Source organism: Hemitrygon akajei, chromosome 15 (genome assembly GCF_048418815.1).
Source record: "Hemitrygon akajei chromosome 15, sHemAka1.3, whole genome shotgun sequence".
Lineage (NCBI taxonomy): Eukaryota > Metazoa > Chordata > Chondrichthyes > Myliobatiformes > Dasyatidae > Hemitrygon > Hemitrygon akajei.
Genome location: NC_133138.1, coordinates 59,213,615 through 59,233,049, shown reverse-complemented (window position 1 = coordinate 59,233,049; position 19,435 = coordinate 59,213,615). Strand labels below are relative to the sequence as shown.

Below are 19,435 nucleotides of genomic sequence, written 5' to 3'. Positions count from 1 at the left end.
TCAAAGCCATTACAATGTAGTAAAGCAATTTTTAGGCCATAGAGTGCAGTTGCCCACCTCTCTTCATGTTCTGACTATAAGGAAGAAAGTGGACTCAAAGGAATCCTATCTCCCTCTCCCCACCCCCAGGAGAACCAAATTTTAACACTCAGGGAAACTATTTTGTTTCTCTCAATACTGTATTTAATATTTTGTTTAGTTTTGTTACATTTAAGATGGATTGGAAATGCAAGTATTATTCATATCTGAAATCAAATTCCAGACACATTTCATTATTGTTAATCACAATTGGTTTTTTAAAAAAAGGTGGATTATTTCTTCTGACCATGCCAATGGGTCCCAGTTTTCACTGCCTTTATTAAAGAGCTTGAACATACTAAGACCATGGTAAATGTTACTGTATCAGTGACAAAACAGAGGACATGTATGTTGAAGTTAGAAGGTCAATAGCAGAATGCAGAAAGAGTACAGAATAAAGTGCAGTGCAGGCAAACAATGATGTGCAAGATCATATGGAGGTCGATTATGTAGTCAAGAGTCCATCTTACTTTACCAGGGAACTATTCGATAATCTAATAACAGTGGGGTTAGAAAAGAACATATTTCAAAGTTATATCTATGTCTACACATAATTCATGTATTTCTTGACTTTACACTACAATCCTGCAACCATCAAACTTGGAACCAGCATGGATAACTTCTCTGAACTGATTCTATGACCTATAGGCTCACTTTCAAGGACTCTTTTGCAACTCATGTTCTCTGTATTATTTTTATTTTCACAGTTTGCCTTCTTTTGCATATTGTTTGTTTGTCAGTCTTTGATTATGCATATTTTTTTGTAAAATTCTGTTGTATTCCCTTTTTGAAATGCTTGCAAGAAAATGAATCTCAATGTCTAATATGTGCACTTTGATAATAAATATACTTTGAACTTGTTCACACTAGTTCATACTGTCATTTGCTTTAATGCTAATTTTTATATTTATTAAGAAAAATAATAGGCCAGTTGCACGGTAAAGGTCTGTTCTATGGTACAACTTCAGAGGTCTACTTGATGCTGAAATAGTGCATATTTTCATTTCCATTGATAAAGTTCTTGGTGACACTAAGTGAGATTACACAAAACTGTTGAGCAGCAATAATTTGTGGGAATAAAAAGGGAAGAAGATAAGTTTGAAAATTGCAACCAGGTAGTTATTCATTTTGTCAGTAACCTGAAATCACAGGACTGGAACATTCAATTAGTCTTTTGGTAGATGTAACTAAAATGTTGTAAAATGTCTGTTAAGGTCAACTGTGAAATTAAGACGTCTCTACCTTAGAGCAAAATGTTTGATATCATACTACATTAGAAAAGGAACGTTGTAAGAATGTGACTGCTCTCTGTTAATATTCTGGACAGGGAATTGAAGCGTTCCTAGTTTCCTACAAAAATGGACAGAGTGCTCATCATTATTTCAACGAGATAGATAAATGTTCGATGTGCTCATAAACAGAGTATTTAAGAAAGGTCATTCGACTGTTACATTTATGGCAATATGAGAAGTATGATTGTCCCTAAACAAAATAGGCTTCCTTAAATTGCTATGTACTACAACCGAACATATTATTGAAACCTGCGAATGTATGCATCTTTGCAAATTGCTCTATTTTCCATCAACTTACATCAACTTTAACCTTAAAAATGTCAAATTATTCACCCAGTTAACAGTAATTGTTTATTGTATTACTTAGAAAAAAGTACAAATTTGTAATGCATCCATCACTAAATGTATGACAATAATCATCTTTCAAGTTTGTCACTTTATTCAGATTAATAAAATTTATGTATACTTATTGTTGTATCATGTACTCAGAAAATCAATGCATGGATGAAGTACTTTTTTATACTACAAACATATTAGGTCTGTGTTTCAGCTAATGGGCCATTTACATTGTATTTAAAATGCTTGTCATAGAAATGTTTGATCAGCTAAATTTGTCATTTTAACCATTTTCCTATTTAAAAAGTTGAATCAATCTAGTTTTACACTTATGTTAGTTACGTACTGTATATCCTTTCCATATCTGATAGTACTCCCCACCTACTGATTTTACACATGTCAGATTGCATTATAATAACATTCCATTGTATGTGGACAGGTCACTAACCAGATTCTCAGTGCATTAATGAGCAAACAGATGGATGGGTTGAGTAGTCCACTACAAAGGTGGCAAATGACTGTAGAACGTTAAATTAGAATTAACGTAACAGAATTTTTGCTTGCTGTGTCTTTTTGTTTTAGTAGGTATGGAATTTATAAATGCCATTGCCAGACTTAAGCTTGAGTCCAAGTACAGTGCTGTGTTGGCAAGTAAGATTGTGCCAACATATTTTTGATACTTTGCTTCATTCTATCTATTTTTTGAGGTTTTGTAATAGAGTATGTTCTGTCAATTTTCTTAAAATCACCATGAAAGATATAATAACTGCTGGCATGGGTACCATATTCCAAGCAATATCTGAACAGTAGACACATTGTTTGAGTTCCATATTGTACATCTGTCTGGCAAACAAATCACTTTTGGATTTACTGTCCAGAATTTCAGCTAAGCAATATTCCTTCTACACTGCTCTTGATAATTGTATTATAAAGCAAAAGAACCAATTGATAAATAATGTGAAAACATCTTCATTTGCAAATTTGTAGACCAAAATATATATTTCAAACCTTAACAGTTATTTATTGGAACAAAAGTGAGAAATTATCTTGTAAGATCTTGCACTGTGTTCTTTTTTTCCTTCAATTTTAAATGTAGTGTCTAGTTGTAATCATAAAGGTCCAGCAAAAAGTGTCTTTACATCTACTTTGACACATAACAGGCTGGAACGCTTTAGAAAACAAACCATTAAAAAATGAAAGAATAATTGTCTTCTAAGGAAAATTTATATTTTTACTCAGTAAAAAGATAAATATTTATGATTAACAGCATCTGATCAGCCATCTTGGCTGCTTCTACCTCTTCCTCTACTTATCAGAGAAATGTTTAAGGTTTCCACCTTGACACAACTATTATCTCACTTTTTTTGACTTTATCAAGTCTGTCATTGCTTTTTTTTATTCTTCAAGATTGATCTGTCCAGGAGATGCACCAAACTCACAATCTTTGTAAAATCTAACGTATCACCCTCCATAGCTCACTTACACGGAGTGCTGCCACAAGAAAGCAGAATCTATTTCCAAGGACCCTCACTATCCATACCATGAACTCTTCCTGGTACTACAGTTCTTCTTCTCAGTCCTGAAGTACAGGAGCCTTAGGTCCCAAACCACTAGGCTTAGGAATAGGTATTAACCTTTTAACCATGAGGCTCCAAAACCAACATGGATAATCTCACTCACCTCAACTCTGAAATGATTTTACAATCTACAGACTCACTTTCAAGGACTCTATAACTCATGTTCTCAGCTTTATTTATTTATGTATTTGAACAATTTGTTGTCTTTTGCAGATTGGTTGCTTATCAGCCTTTGCTCATGTATAGATTTTATTAATTCTATTGTGTTTCTTTATTTTCCCGTAAATGCCTACAAGAAATTAAATCCCATGGTGACTCATAGTGTACATACTTGGTTAATAAATTTTCTTTGACTTTGATCTCTTCAACAGGTCCAAACCAGCCTTTCTTCTTTATGGCTACTATCTAGTTTCCAATGATATTTTACTCAAAGTCTAGAACAGTTTACCACCTCTCAATTCAGTGCTCAATTACTTGTTTAATTCTCTTCAATCCAGGTCACTGCACCATCACAAAAGAGCCTTATCAAATTCAAAGCTGACATTCCCTGTAACAATAACCATGGGGAGTCTTCCTTTCTCAGCAACATGCACAAAATGCTGGTGGAAGTCAGCATCCATGGAAATGAATAAACAGTCGATGCTTCAGGCTGAGGCACTTCATCAAAACTGAAAAGGAAGAGGAAGGGGGCAAGAATTAAATTCCTTTCTCATGCGATTTAACCTGGTTGGAAATTTTGTGATGGCTGACCACAGCATTTTTTCCAATATTTATCTTTGATTCTTCATTGGGTACAACTGTACTTCCATTTTTTAATGCAAGTTAGAAAATCATATGAAAAAAACCTTCCCTCAATCCAGCTTGATTACATCTATTGTTCTCTCTGAATCTAACCTCTTCAAATCATTACCATATGTTGAAAAAGCTCTCATTCAAAAATGTCAGCCAAATTTATAATGTCGCTTGAGTTTATTTAAAGTTTTTTGATTGTGAAGCATCATCCAAGACTTAATGCCTTCTTTGTAGTCAGGGTTTCTTCACTCTGGATCATATTTGCATCTGTGGCTCTAATACATGAAGCTGCCCAGGTATTAGCAGTGACATACATTTTGCAATGTACCTTTAAACGCATTTTCACTTCCTATTACTATGCTAGCTGATGTCACACCCTCCTTATAAAATCTTCTGCAGAACCTGGCTTGAGCATGGGACATGAGACCTTATCTACAACAGTTGAAAAGGGAGTAGGCTACAAATTCCAGTGCTGGCAACTGGCTTTAGGAGAATCCATTTTAAATTTAACAAAATACTCATTTTTCACAGTAGTTCTCCACTTAGCATCTAATCACTCATCCTCTTACCCCCAATCCAAAGCTGTTCACAACACTAACTACAACAGTTGATACAGTTGTTGTACAGTTAAATAGATATTGCAAAGAAAGTTTAATTAAACATTTGATTCAGGAAATTGATGCATTTTCAACTTTCTAATGTGAGATTTCAAGCAATGGTTAAACACAAGAAATTCTGCAGGTACTGAAAATCTTGAGCAACACACATTTACTCATATAAAATAGAATGGAAATCATGATTTAAATCCACAGAATAAATTAACTGCTTGAGAAACATACAAAATTGTTGGAGGGATTTATCAAGTCAGGCAGTCTCTATGGAGAGAAGCAAACAGCTGAAGTTTTGGGCAAGACCTCAGATCTACCCTACAGTCCTGATAAAGCATCTTGTCCCAAAACATTGACAGTTTACTCCACTCCATTGATGCTACCTATAATGATGAGTTCCTCCAGCATTTTTGCATGTTTCTCAAGCAATTGATTCATTCTGTTGATTTAAATCCTGATTTCCACTCTATTTTATGTGATATATATCATAAAACACTAAAAATTCTGTATGGTAATTTTACACTTTAATAAATTTTTCAGATTTCAGAGGAATAGCATTTATATGGTTTTCAGTGAAGTTTGTGATGCCTGAGATTGTTTTCATTTGCTGTATTGGTTTACATTTTTATTGCACTGGAGCAAATTGCTCCTAATGTTCTTCCAAATTGTTCCAATTGACCTCTTAAAATACAGTAATAAAAGTAAAGAATTCAACCAATTTAACAAAATGCATCTATATTACCAATTAATTACATCAATTTGCATCAAAATGCAATGATTTAATTGCTGGCCCATCAAATTTTACAGTTGTTTTGCCATTAACCTCACAGATTAAGCCTGCAATATATGGCTTTCAGAACACCCCTTTCCCCATCCCACTTTCTGTCAGGCATCTAGTCTAACAGATACCTAGATTAAAAGCAAATCAGATTTAAGAATTCACACATACAATCAAACAGGATGATAGAGAGCACTACTTTTTATTTAGTGAACAAAATAAATATTGGAACATTTGTATTACCATATTTTGGACTCTATATTTTAAACACAACCTATGGACTTTCTTTTGACTTTGAAAACCACAGAATTCTGAAGGAATAGCAATCGGATCATTATAAAACTTCATAATGGGCTATAGTGCTTTATAATTTTTAACTATTAATTACTCAGTAATACCTCAGTGAATGAGACATGTCATTTTCACTTTATTACACTGTGTCTATTTGGTGACTATTGAAAATCTTGTCAAATTGCAAATTATATACTGTACAGATAGAACAAGTGCAATTGGAGAAAAGCCTGAAATTCAAGTTGTGTGTTTGACTGTTCATGTGCAAACTCCAGAACTTGCTGTCAGATTTCTTCCATTATAATAAAGAGCATTAATGGTTTCACTATTATCACTGCAAATTCTGGAAATAAATTACGACTGATGCACCATTCAAACAAAAGGGAAAGTACAAATTGTTCATTAACAGTTTTATACTGAAGAAGTCAATACAGTAATAAAAAATTAATTTAAAAATTAAATAACAGCAGTTATCAATGATAATATATGGCAGTGTAACAGACAGCCACATTTATCATAGAAGTATTTAAAGCAAAGAAAGAATAAAGTAAAATGGTCATCAGATATTTAAAATAAAAGATGGGAAATGTTTAAGGGGAATGGTCAAAGTTGGTGAAGCAGATTGTAGGAATAATTGGTCAAATTAAGCTCAAAAGTGAGTTCATGACTTACAAATATACTGTTCAGAATAAGCCTGTCTTTTATAAAAGGTTATTGTATTATGATTGACCATAATTAGTGGAGATATTTTCCAAGGTAAATGTACAACATAGAATTGGTTCTTTTTTTTTGGAAATTACTAAAATGGGGTTTAGAACTGAAACAGCAGCTCAGGAGATGTCTGTGGAGGGAAGATACTGAATTAAAATTTTAGATTTAAAGTCATATCCCTGACTGTGTCAGGGATCCATTCTATGTCTCTTTCCACTTATGCCGTCTGGCCTCCTGTATTTACATTTCAGATTTCCAACGTTTACTTATCTTTACTTTTCAATTACTATTTGATTCCAACAGCTTATAGTTCTTTTCTCATCCTCTAATTTTAACAACAATCAATATTTTGAAGTACAAATGTGTTCTACATAATATCCTTTTACAGTTAATTTATAAACATAATTAAGTGCAAGCATACAGGAAAATACTTCAAATTGATCTTAAGTACAATACTTCAATTGGCTAATGACCTTCTAAAAATAACTTATTTTATTCATCAAATTCCAAGATGCCAGTATTTAGAAATGCAGCACTTAAAATCTTAAGTAACAAAAGCATAAAGCCTACCCTGGCTCCTAATAACACAACTTAGTTTAAAAAGGAAAACTTCTACTATGTTACTTTAACAAGTGTGGCATTTCAGTTTTCTAGAAATAATTTCTTCATGTGAACTGTTCAGGAATTTCTCTGAAGATTCAGGGCACTATCCAGCTAAGTTTTGTAAAATACCCTTCGGGAATTAACAAATGCAGAATAATTTATTTGAAATTGAGCAGTTAGCATTTGTATGATCGTAAACAAATCTGCCTAGACATTTCTCTATTTATTCTGAACATAAGTTTAAAAGTGCACAAGTCAAATGGGCATTTCATATTCCAGGGTGCCATATTTAAACACTAACATTAACCTATGGGAGATAATACAATTTGAAATCTGACTGAAAATTCCTAAAATATACAACTACTCTGATAATTATTTGTAATTATATTTCTCAAAATAAACAAAATTATATTCTTTAAAAATAATATACCAATAAATTTAAATATATGTCACAAAATGTTTTTACTATCTAAAATATTCTCATATTGCGTTACACATAGCACATTAAATATAGTAATTCACAATTCTTCATGACTCTTGCTACAACAAAAATTGCATTCAAGGCAATTTAGTGCAACTTTTCAAAATCATTCTAAGATAATAAGTATTACAGTGCAAATGAATTCCTCACTCCAGTCACAGGCACTTTCATCAAGTAATTTGAAGGTACATATCCTCTTTGTCCATTTACTTCTACGAGATACCATTCTGTACTTCCTCCCTTATCATGAGCTTCCAGTATGGTTACTGCATCTCCAGGCTGTAAATTGGCTTCATGGGGTCCTCTTGCAGCAAAATGGTATGCTGCAATAACCTAAACATACAGCAAAATATCATAAGTGAGCAGTCATTCTTTTTGAGACACTTGTATCACATTCCAGTAATCAGAGTTGGATCTTGGAGCTGTTTAATATTCATTATTAGTTAGACACAATGAAAAGTTGCATTCATTCTCACAACTTCCAGTCCAAAATTACATTAGGGGGAAGTTTTCTTTCTGATTATGTTAACAATATAAACCCATTTGGAAAGAAATAAAGAGAAAAGCTTAATTTGTACATGTTTGCACATTGGTTGTTTGATCTGTTGGGTGTGAGCTTTCATTGATTCTATTATGTTTCTTGATATTCTTGATGTTTCTTGTTTCTGTGTATGCTCACAAGAAAACAAATTTCTGGGTTGCATATGGTAACATATATGTAGTTTAATAATAAATGTTATTTACTTTGTTCATATCCCCATTGAAGCAGTAATTGCTCCATTTTATTTGGAGCTTTTATCTTCTGATATACTCGCTATTAAAACCTTGCCTTTTTTTGACTGAGAAAAGAGATTATCACAAAATGGCAGTCATAATAGAGGAAGAAGATAGGAAAAAACTATGATCTTCCAAATGAGATAAGTGAATTGGCAATGTTGCTGTAAAACTAAATGTTCTATCCCCTCCTAGTATCAACAGAGAGAAAAAATACAAAATGTGACATATCTGTCAGTCAAACTTCAATGGGAAAGGGTAGAAAAGGATCACATAATTACTTAATATACAGTATTAGCACAATTCTTGTATTATAGTTTCATGATATTTATTTCAATTTTTAAGCCAGAAGTCTGTAAACAATTTTAAGAAGAATTTCTAAGGTTCATAATTAGCAATATTAGTTTTGACTTATTAGGACCTGTGCAATGAACCAGAATTGATTACACACCTTAAGGTAAAGAAACCATGAAATGATCATAATATGATAGCGTTACCCTGCAATTTGGGAACAAAAAGCTAAAGTCAGATGTATCAGTATTACGGTGGAGCAAATGGAATTACAGAGGCATGAGAGAGGAGCTGGTCAGAACTGATTGGAAAAGAACACTGGCAGGTTTAATGGTAGAATGACAATGGCTGGAATTTCTGGGAGTAATTCAGAAGCCAGAGGCTGTATGTGTATAAAGGGAAGTAAGAAGATTGGGAAGCTTTATAACCAACATAAGCAACTAAAAACAAAGTCATAAAGAAGGAAAAGATGGAATTCAAAGGTACAAGCAACACATGCAAAGTTCTAGAGGAACTCAGCTGGCCAGACAGCCCCCATGGAAAAGAGTACAGTCAATGAAGGTAAGCTAGCCAATAATATTAAAGAGGATACAAAGTTTCTTCAGATATATAAAATGTAAAAGAAAGTAGATATCGACCACAGGAAAATGATGCTGGAAAGCTAGTAATGGAGGACAAGGAAATGGCAGACGAACTGAATAAGTATTTTGCATCAGTCTTCAGTGTGGATGACACTAACAGCATGCCAGCAGTTCAACAGTGTCAGGGGGCAGAAGTGTGTGAAGTTGACATTACTAGGGAGAAGGTTCTTGGGGAACAGAAAGGTCTGAAGGTAGTTAAATCACCTGGACCAGATGGTGTACACCCCAGAGAGGTGGCTGAAGAGATTATGGAGGCATTAATAATGATCTTTCCAGTACCAACTGATTCTGGCATGGTTCAGGGGACAGAAAAATGTCACCCCACTCTTCAAGAAACGCAGAAGAAAGGAAATTATAAGCAAGTTAGTCTGACCTCAATGTTTGAGAAGATGTTGGAGTCAATTGTTAAGGATGTGGTTTTGGGGTACCTGGAGGCACATGATAAAATAGGCTGTAGTCAGCATGGTTTCCTTAAGGGAAAATCTTCCCTGCCAGATTTGTTGGAATTCTTTCAAGGAATAACAAGCGGGATAAACAAAGAGCATCAGTGGATGTTGTGTACTTGATTTTCAGAAGGCCTTTGACAAGGTGCCTTTTCTGGTTGGCTGCCAGGAGTGTGTGTTTGGACAGCTTCTTTTTATGTTATATATTAATAACTTGGATGACAGAATTAACAGCTTTATGGCCAAGATTGTGAATGATACGGAGATAGGTGAAGGAGCAGGTAGTTTTGAGGAAGTAGAGAGGCAACAGAAGGAATTAAACAGATTAGCAAAATGGGCAAAGAAGTGGCAGATGAAATAGTGTTGGGAAGTGTACGGTTGTACATTTTGGTGGAAGAAATAAAAGGGTAGACTATTTTCTAAATGAAGAGAAAATTCAAAGGTCTGGAGTTGCAAAAGGACTTGGGAGTCCTCATGTGGGATTCCCTAAAGGTTCATTTGCAGGTTGAGTCAGTGGTGAGAAAGGCAAATATGATGTTAGCATTCATTTCCAGAGGACTAGAACATAAAAGAAAGGATGTAATGTTGAGGCTTTATAAAACACTAATGAGGCCTCACTTGGAGTCCTGTGAGCAGTTTTGGGCCCCTTATTTAGGAAAGGATGTGTTGACATTAGAGAGGGTTCAAAGGAACTTGATGAAAATAATTCTGGGATTGAAAGGCTTGTCATATGAGGAGCATTTGTTGGCTCTGGGCCTCTACTCACTGGAATTCAGAAGAATGAGGGGCAGCAAGCTGGCTGCTGGCTGTGTGCCTAGAGACCCGAGTTCTTTGGGCACAGAGCTCTGAAAAAGATACGCAACGGACTTTTAACATTGTAAAATTGTTTGTTCAGTGAATTGTTTGTTATGTCTGCCCTCTCGCTATAAAACGTAGACACCTCTTTTTCACTTATTAGGGAGAGAGAGAGCCTGTCCCAAGTTGAATTACCGGGTGAATGAGTAATCTTGGGGTACTGAAAGTCTGTGTCTTTATCGATGCTTTGCTGCACGCTTGAGTGCTCGTTGGGGGGAGAGCCGATGCTTTTTTTGCTGGTGGAGGGGATTCATTGTTTTGCTGCTGTTTACACGTGGGGGGGAAGCTGGGAGGGACTTTGGGGTTCTAACATTTAATTGTCATTCATTCTTTGGGGCTCTCTTTGTTTTCGTGGATGGGTGCGAAGAAAAGTTCAGGATGTACATTGTATACATTTCTCTGACATTAAATGTACCTTTGAAACTTTAAGCGGAGATGCAGAGGAATTTCTTTAGCCAGAGAGTGGTGAATCTGTGGAATTTGTTGCCACAGGCGGCTGTGGAGACCTAGTTATTAGGCATACTTAAGGCAGAGATTGATAGATAGTCAGGACATGAAAGGATATATGGAGAAGGCAGGAGATTGGGGCTGAGAGGGAAAATGGATCAGCCATGATGAAATGGTGGAGCAGACTTAATGGGCTAAATGGCCTCATTCTGTACCTGTACCTTATATTAAGATTTAGTGTGCTATACTCTGGATATTTTATTTTAGTGTTTATAGTGTGTTTCATAAGTCATACATTTTAAGTGTTTTTGAGCATATTATCCAGTAGTATATCAAGTTAATATTCATCATCTCCTCATGCAGTTTAGCACATTAGATTTAAAAATCCACACGAGTTTTAGAACAATGTCATTAGATGGGCCATTAAATAAAAAGCCCTTACTTGATACTGTGTTGACTGTGGAGGAATAACAGGCAAATGACAAGAACTTCTTCTGGAGTTTGTTCCATCACCAACATCAACAAGTGATGAACTAAGTAACTCTTTAGTTCCACCAGGTTCTTCTTTGGATTGATACAGGCTCAATTTTTCTGCAGGTATAAATCCTCTTTGACCTTACAAAACAAAGATTTATAATTTCAAACGGAGCAATTTTTTAAATTTTCTGATTCTAAATACAGATCTTTTGTTAATATTGAAGCACAACTAACAGTTAGCAATGAGGATAAATTACCTACAATATTTATTGTTTTGTTATACAAACTAAATTATTAAAGGTATAAATAAGACATTCATGGAGTTGCATTGAATTTATTGTAGATTGTTTTTTTCCTATCTCAAACCAACTAGAACCAAGATAAATCTGCTCAGAAAGTTTGTACAAAACTTCAGCTGAACTGCACATGCAATTCTAATTTTTCATCAAATCTAGATTTCATTTCTCATAGGTTAATGCAAGTTTAATTTGCTAACTTGATTGATTTCATTCTTCTTCCTAATCCATGGAGGAGCTCACTCAAAATGACTATGACTTCCCATCATCCCTTGACTTCCAATGCTTTGTTTTTACAGATAATTTTTTTTGAAACTATCACTCTCTCTTGGCAGAGCTTATGGGTATTCTGTGTCAGGAAAGCAGTTGTGATTGTAGCAGCAAACCCTGCATGGGTTAATGTAATGTGGCATTCTGGCACTGACTCTAAACTGATTGTTGTTATATAGTATGGGTTGTTGACTTTTGTGCATAGGGAATGTAAAAGAAGGAGCATACGTCCATTTGAAATCCACGTTAAAAAAGGTCTTTACCATAGCAAATCAATGCCAAGTTGTAAAATCAGTCATTTGCTTTCTCAGGTTCTGGTTATTGTGACACTAATTTTAAATGATTCTTTGGTCTGTTGATTTAAGTTTTATATATTCACTATAAATATTACTAATTTCTGCTAATCCATAAATGCCACTCTTTTGACCTTTAATTACAGGTTAGAAACATAGAAAATCTATAGCACAATACAGGCCCTTTGGCCCACAAAACTGTGCTGAACATGTCCTTACCTTAGAAATTACCTAGGGTTACCCATAGCACTCTATTTTTCTGAGCTCTGTGTACCTGTCCAGGAGTCTCTTAAAAGACCCTATCGTATCCACCTCCACTACTGTCGCCGGCAGCCCACTCCACACACTTACCACTCACTCTCTGTGCAAAAAAACTTACTCCTGACATCTCCTGTGTACCTACTTCCAAGCACCTTAAAACTGCGCTGTCTCGTGCTAGCCATTTTAGCCCTGGGAAAAAGCCTCTGACTATCCATACAATCAATTTCTCTCATCATCTTATACACCTCTAACAGATCACCACTCATCCTCCGTCGCTCCAAGGAAAAAAGGCCGAGTTCACTCAACCTGTTTTCATAAGGCATGCTCCCCAATCCAGGCAACATCCTTGTAAATCTCCTCTGCACCCTTTCTATGGTTTCCACATCCTTCCTATAGTGAGGCAACCAGAACTGAGCATAGTACTCCAAGTGGGGTCTGACCAGGGTCCTATATAGCTGCAACATTACCTCTTGACTCCTAAACTCAATACCACGATTGATGAAGGCCAATGCATCGTATACTTTCTTAACCACAGAGTCAACCTGGGCAGCAGCTTTGAGTGTCCTATGGACTCAGACTCCAAGATACCTCTGATCCTCCACACTGCCAAGAGTCTTACCATTAATACTATATTCCGTCATCACATTTGACCTACCAAAATGAACCACCTCACACTTATCTGGGTTGAACTCCATCTGCCACTTCTCAGCCTAGTTTTGCATCCTATCAATGTCCCGCTGTAATTTCTGACAGCCCTCCACACTATCCACAACATCTCCAACCTTTGTGTCATCAGCAAATTTACTAACTCATCCCTGCATTTCCTCATTCAGGTCATTTATAAAAATCACAAAGAACAGGGGTCCCAGAACTGATCCCTGAGGCACACCACTAGTGACCAACCTCCATGTAGAACATAACCCATCTACAACCACTCTTTGCCTTCTGTGGGCAAGCCAGTTCTGGATCCAAGCTAAGGAGGGGCACTCCAATGTATTATTCCATCTTGTTCCTGCAGTGAAATGTTTAAGTTCCCACATACGCTCTCTCAATTACAGATAATTAGAAGAGTGAATTTGTGGTTATTTTCTAAAAACAGTTGAAATTTGAAAAAAAAATTAGTCATGTTCTTTTTTGGTAACTTATGACTGTAGGCATGAATTTAAAGTGAGGAAAAAGATTTTAATCCCTCCAATGCTAAAATGAGCAAATTCACTAAAAATACATTCTGCACTTTCAAAACAAGTACTCAGCTGAATATATACTTAACCAGATCACTAGGCAACACACCTCTATCCGCACGATCCGTGATGTTATATCTGCATACAGATTGTCCAAACATTTGTAATACATTATTTGTATGCAACAGGCTATCTTGATTTGAAGTGCAAATCTACTTAATTAAGGGTTGTTACGACATTTTAAAAGTTTACAAGAAAATAGTGTGTTATCCATATACTGTAGCTACCATTAGCTTTTAGGAAAGCTTGACAAATGTTTATGTCAACAATTTAAGCACCATTTTAACCATGATGAATGAAATACCTTTGGCAGTAGAGTTTAAAAATTGTTATTAAGCATTTATAGGTTGTCAAGCCGAGGAATGGTAGTGGGGACAAGCTCCCACAACCTAAAAGTGCTCCTCACAGCATGCACCTCAAATAGCCTCTGACAACCAAGTCCAACTCCTGACCTTCTCAAGTGGCTAAGCCTCTAAGCCCAGCGGAACTGTTTCTACTGACAGGAGAAGGGGCGAAGGTGGGTCCTGGCACCTTAAAACCAGTGCTTCCGGTAGATGGAGCTCATCGACCTGGGAAGGCAATCCGTCTAAGAGAGGGAAAACTCTGATTTCAAACCTCTGCTACCTTGCGGCCATACCCACTCATGGGCAAGGCTTCGGGAGTAAACCCTGAGGACAAATCCGGAGCTGGAGTCCCTAAGGCAGTCTGACATTGCCTTGAACCTCGTTCTGGCAACTCCTGCGACGACACTGGTGCCAAGTTCTAACGACCCTTGCCCTTCCCTTGGACAACATCATTGGTGGCGTGGAGAGGGGAGACTTGCTGCATGGGTAACTGTCAATCTTCCATACAACCTTGCCTAGGCCTGCGCACTGAGGAGGGCACAGATCCATGGTCTCACAAGACTAACGGATGTCACACACACACATATGATCAAAATAAAATTAATGTTAAAGGCCATGCAAAAATATTAAAATGAGCTGTATGTTTTGACATCATGGTAAATTATGTGAAATAGTTTAGCATGACTCTTTAAAGGAAAGTCAGTTTATGATAAAGTTTTACGGTATATTTGATGTTAAAATCCAGCCCCATCTTATTTCATTCCAATTGCTGAACATTAAAGGTCTATTGGAATGTGTTTCAACAAGGTTAATCTAGTGTATAATGGATAGGTCATGCACATGCAATGATGGATTATTGTTGATTTTGGGTTTAAGACAGATAGTTGGAATACATTACAAGAACTTCCATTTTGTATCAGACAAGTGGAAAGCTTAATAGAAAAGCTTTAACTTTCACAGGTTGAGAGTTTCATGTTGCTAGGTACGAACATTATAAGCAACCTGTTCCGGTCCAACCACGTTGATGTCTTGGCCAAGTAAACTCACCAATGCCTCCATTTCCTGAGGAGGCTGAAGAAATTTGGCATGCCCCCGTCAACTCTTACTACCTTTGAAAGATGCAACATTGGAAGTATTGTGTCTAGATACATAACACCTTGGTATGAGAACTGCTCTGCATATGACCACCAGAACTACAGACAGGAACCAACCTCCCTCTATGGACTTTGTCTATGCTTCTCACTGACACAGGAAAGCAGCCAACATAATCAAAGACCCAGCCTCTCTTCTCCCCTCTCCCATTGGGCAGAAAAGATAAAAGCCTGAAAGCTCATACAAGGGGTGATTGATAAGTTTGTAGCCTAAGGTAGAAGGAGTCAATTTTAGAAAACTTAGCATATTTTTTCCAACATTGTCCCCTCCTACATTTACACACTTAGTCCAGAGGTCCTGGAGCATATGGATCTTGGACCTCCAGAAAGTGTCCACTGCATGGGTGATTGATAAGTTCGTGGCCTAAGGTAGAAGGAGATGAGTTATACAGCTCTCGTTACATGCTCATACAGGTCAATGAGTGATTATGCAGAAAGCTTCAAGTTAATAACACATCTCCTTCTATCTTAGGCCACGTACTTATCAATCACCCCTGATGAGTTATCAACTGATGGGTTATTGATGAAACTTTTTACTTCTGCAGAACGGCATTTGTCACTGATTTCACTAAGCTCAGCTACCACACAAGGGTGACCTTGAAAATCACTGACAGGCTGCTCGGTATAAAACTGGTGACCCTAGAGAGGGCATGTGAATTTGCACAGGAAAAGTAGCAGTAGAAGTACTTAGTAAAACCTGCTGAACATGTATCAGCAGGATAATGCAAAAGATGTTCCTTTCTTCCTTACGTCTTTCAACTATATCTTGAGAGCTGTTGATATGAGGTTAAAAAGTAAAGCTGGAAGAGGTTAAAGTTCATTTCAACACTCGGGTATTTAGGTTTCATTTTGGGTACTAAACAGAAAGGAACACACACCTGGATATTCAGTCTGGCAAAAAGCGAGCTAATTGCCTAGAGGGTTAAGTATAGTACAGCACCTGAAGATTTGGGCTTTACCTCTCACTGTGTTGCAAAGCAGGCTGAACATTAATTACTCCACTGTATCCATTTCTACTAGCACCTGTGAAATGCCAGTAGTTAATCCTGAGCAAAGCAACTGGTAAGTCAGTATGAAGTAGGAGATCACTGATGTGAGTAGAACCAAGCAAAAGGTTATTATACCACCCCGTCTTGACAGGGTGGTATGTAATGCCAGCCTGCAACATTCTTTCTACTGACCTGGGAACTTGTCTTATTAGACTTCTTCTTATTCTCCCACCACTGAGTCCCCTTGCCAATAACTTTATCGTGATGAGGAAGATATCACTACTTCTAAGCTGTTTCTTTATTAGGATGAGAGACTGGCTCCAATGATGTCAATGGAGATTTATCTGCTATTTAAAAGAGGTCTCACTAACAGTCATATCATATTATAATATACAGTAACTACAAGTGAGGGATTTTTCTTTTGGCTCAATTCACAAACTCTTCACAGCAATTTACAGCTAATAACACTTCAATTCAATTCACTTCAATCATTGAATTTCTTTGGATAATTTCTTCAGAAATAAAAGTATACACCATAACAAGAAAGCACAAAGGTCGATAAACCTCTTCCAGCCTGCACCACCTCAAGAGCTTTCAGTCTCTTTTGGTCAAATACATTCCCCTTTGTCTGTACACCTGCAAGATTTGGCACGAATGATTTCTAACCTTCCTGATGAATTGAAAGAACCACATCTCAAACTTTTTCCTCACTGCCATCAGGTTCTTGAATCCGCTTGAAAATTCCCAATGCTCCCTTGTCTACATTTCACTTTTCTCTCTTTCAATGTCACTAATATCATTATGTTTCTCTTTGTCATTATTTTGTCATGCAAGTTATGTTTAGTTTGTGTTTGTCATGTTTGTAATGTGGTGTTGCTGCTGCATAAAGCTGACTTCCATGCTATTTATACGTATGGCCATGACAACTTAACTTCAACATGAACTAGAAATGTTAACTCTGAACCTCTTCATAGATATTCAATTTCTAGCATTCTCTATTTTCGTTCTGGACCACAAATATAGCTTCCACTCTGTTCTACAACCACTGCTTCAACACAACTGTCTATACAACTCTGAATATGTTGTACTACATTTTGTAGTTCATCTCCAAAACTTTCAATTCCAACATGCCTGCCTGCAGTCTTTCCTGTGGCATCCTAGCTTTGCAGCATTAGTAAGTCCATGCTTGTTACAACACTCTTCAAATAATTGTCAGAGCTTTTGAACTTAACTGACATCGCAATGCAGTACTCACTTAACACTTCCAACTCAGGCCAATTAATAATTAACTTGTAGGCAATGAACCTTTCCCCAGAACCTTATACGCTGGTGTCATCTTTGACAGACTTAATCAACTATACCTCAGGCTGATAATTCTGCTTCTCTCCTCACTTCTTCTAATCTGCCTACTCTTTGATCTTGTAAATAGTCTCACTGTGTTCTCAGCCCATTGCAGTTCACACTCCTGATAAGACTATAAGACATAGGAGCAGAATTAGGCCATTCAGGCCATGGAGTTTGCTCTGCCATTCCATCACGGCTGACCCCGGGTCCCATTCAACCACATACACCTGCCCTCTCTGGCTAAACAAATTCCTCCTTACCTCTATTCTAAAAGGTCACCCCTTAATTTTGATCCTGGGTCCTCAAGTTCTGAATACCCGCATCTTAGGAAACATCCTCTCCAAATCCACCCTGTCTAGTCCTGTCAACATTCAGTAGATATCAATGATATTCCCCCCCATATTCTTCTAAATTCCAGTGAGTACAGGCCCTAAGCTGCCAAATGCTTCTCAAATGTTAACCCATTTATTCCCGGAATCATTCTCATGAACCTCCTCTGGACTCTCTCCAATGACAACACATCCTTTCTGAGATAATGGGCCCAAAATTGTTGACAATACTCCAAGTGCAGCCTGACTAATGTCCTATAAATCCTCAGCATTATCTCCTTGCTTTTATATTCTATACCCCTTGAAATAAATGCCAACATTGTATTTGCTTTTTTTTTACCACAGACTCAACCTGTATATTAACCTTCTGGGAGTCTTGCACAAAGACTCATAAGAACCTCTACAACCAGTGATGAATGAGTGTGTCACAGGATTCAGCTCAAACCGTGTCAACAAGGAGCAAGGAGGTTTCTGGTGTGAGAAGAACAACCCAAAGCTACACATGGAGAAGACCAAGGAAATCATTGTGGATTTCAGGAAGGTCCTTTGGTGCACCAAGCTCATGAGAGTTTGCATCACATGATATACCTAGTTTTTTTTTGTTTTGTTTATATGATACTTGTATCATTCATGATTTGGGAAGACTTAACTATATTGCTTGTGTATCCTTTTATGTACATTTTAATTTTGTAATTTTGTAATCCCAATAACAATGTATTAATCTTATCATGTTGATATTAATAAAAAGATTGAAAAAGAAAGAGAGTTTGCATCACAGATGACCTCACCTGGTCCCTTAATATCACCTCCCTGAACAAGAAGACAGAGCAGCACCTCCACTTCCTAAGGAGATTGAGGGAAGTGAGGCTCCTCCCCCAATCTTAACTGAATTTTATGGGAGCACAATTGCGAGTGTCTTGACAAGTTACATCTCCATCTGGTATCGGAGCAACCGAGCACTGCACCGCAAGTCTCTACAAAGGACTGTGAGAATGACTGAGAAGATCATAGTTGTCTTCCTACTATCCATTGGGTATAGTAATCAGGTGCATTGCTTATGCAGGGCCCTTAATATTATTAAAGATCCCACCCAGCCATCCATCCAGCATCCTCTTTTACTTTCTACCATCAGGCTGAGGACTCCAATGCTTAAAAACAGGAATGGTCAAGATGGGAAACAGTTTCTGCCCTCTGCCCATTTGGCTTCTGAATTCCCTGCCACATTGCATTCAAAGTGTTACTGACTAATCTGTTCTGTATCTTACACTATTTAATTTATGCACTTTAGTTTGTTTTTTTATGTGTAATTCATCTTTATTTTCATAAGTCATTGTGTGTTATGTATGTGTTTTGTGTATTACTGTGCTTTATACCCTGGTTCAGAGAAATATCTTGTTTTAAGGTATATATGTATATAGTTAAATGACAATAAACTTGACTTG

The 19,435-nt window shown here is 36.7% G+C and overlaps 1 protein-coding gene across 7 annotated transcripts in view; it reads right to left on the bottom strand.

The window, feature by feature from the left end:
- Nucleotides 1–5,639: 5,639 nt before the first annotated feature.
- The window catches only part of arhgef37 (Rho guanine nucleotide exchange factor (GEF) 37), a 184,815-nt gene continuing 171,019 nt past the window's right edge, over nt 5,640–19,435 (bottom strand). For 6 of the 7 annotated variants that reach the window (XM_073067638.1, XM_073067642.1, XM_073067639.1 and 3 more), the window contains 2 exons: nt 11,441–11,613; nt 5,640–7,880 (listed from right to left, as the gene is read on the bottom strand). In XM_073067638.1, coding sequence (XP_072923739.1) covers nt 7,674–7,880; nt 11,441–11,613 — 380 coding nt within the window. In that variant the 3' untranslated portion in view covers nt 5,640–7,673. Of the gene's footprint in view, nt 7,881–11,440; nt 11,614–19,435 lie in introns of those variants that run through there. The other variant, XR_012101618.1, reaches the window with a different exon arrangement.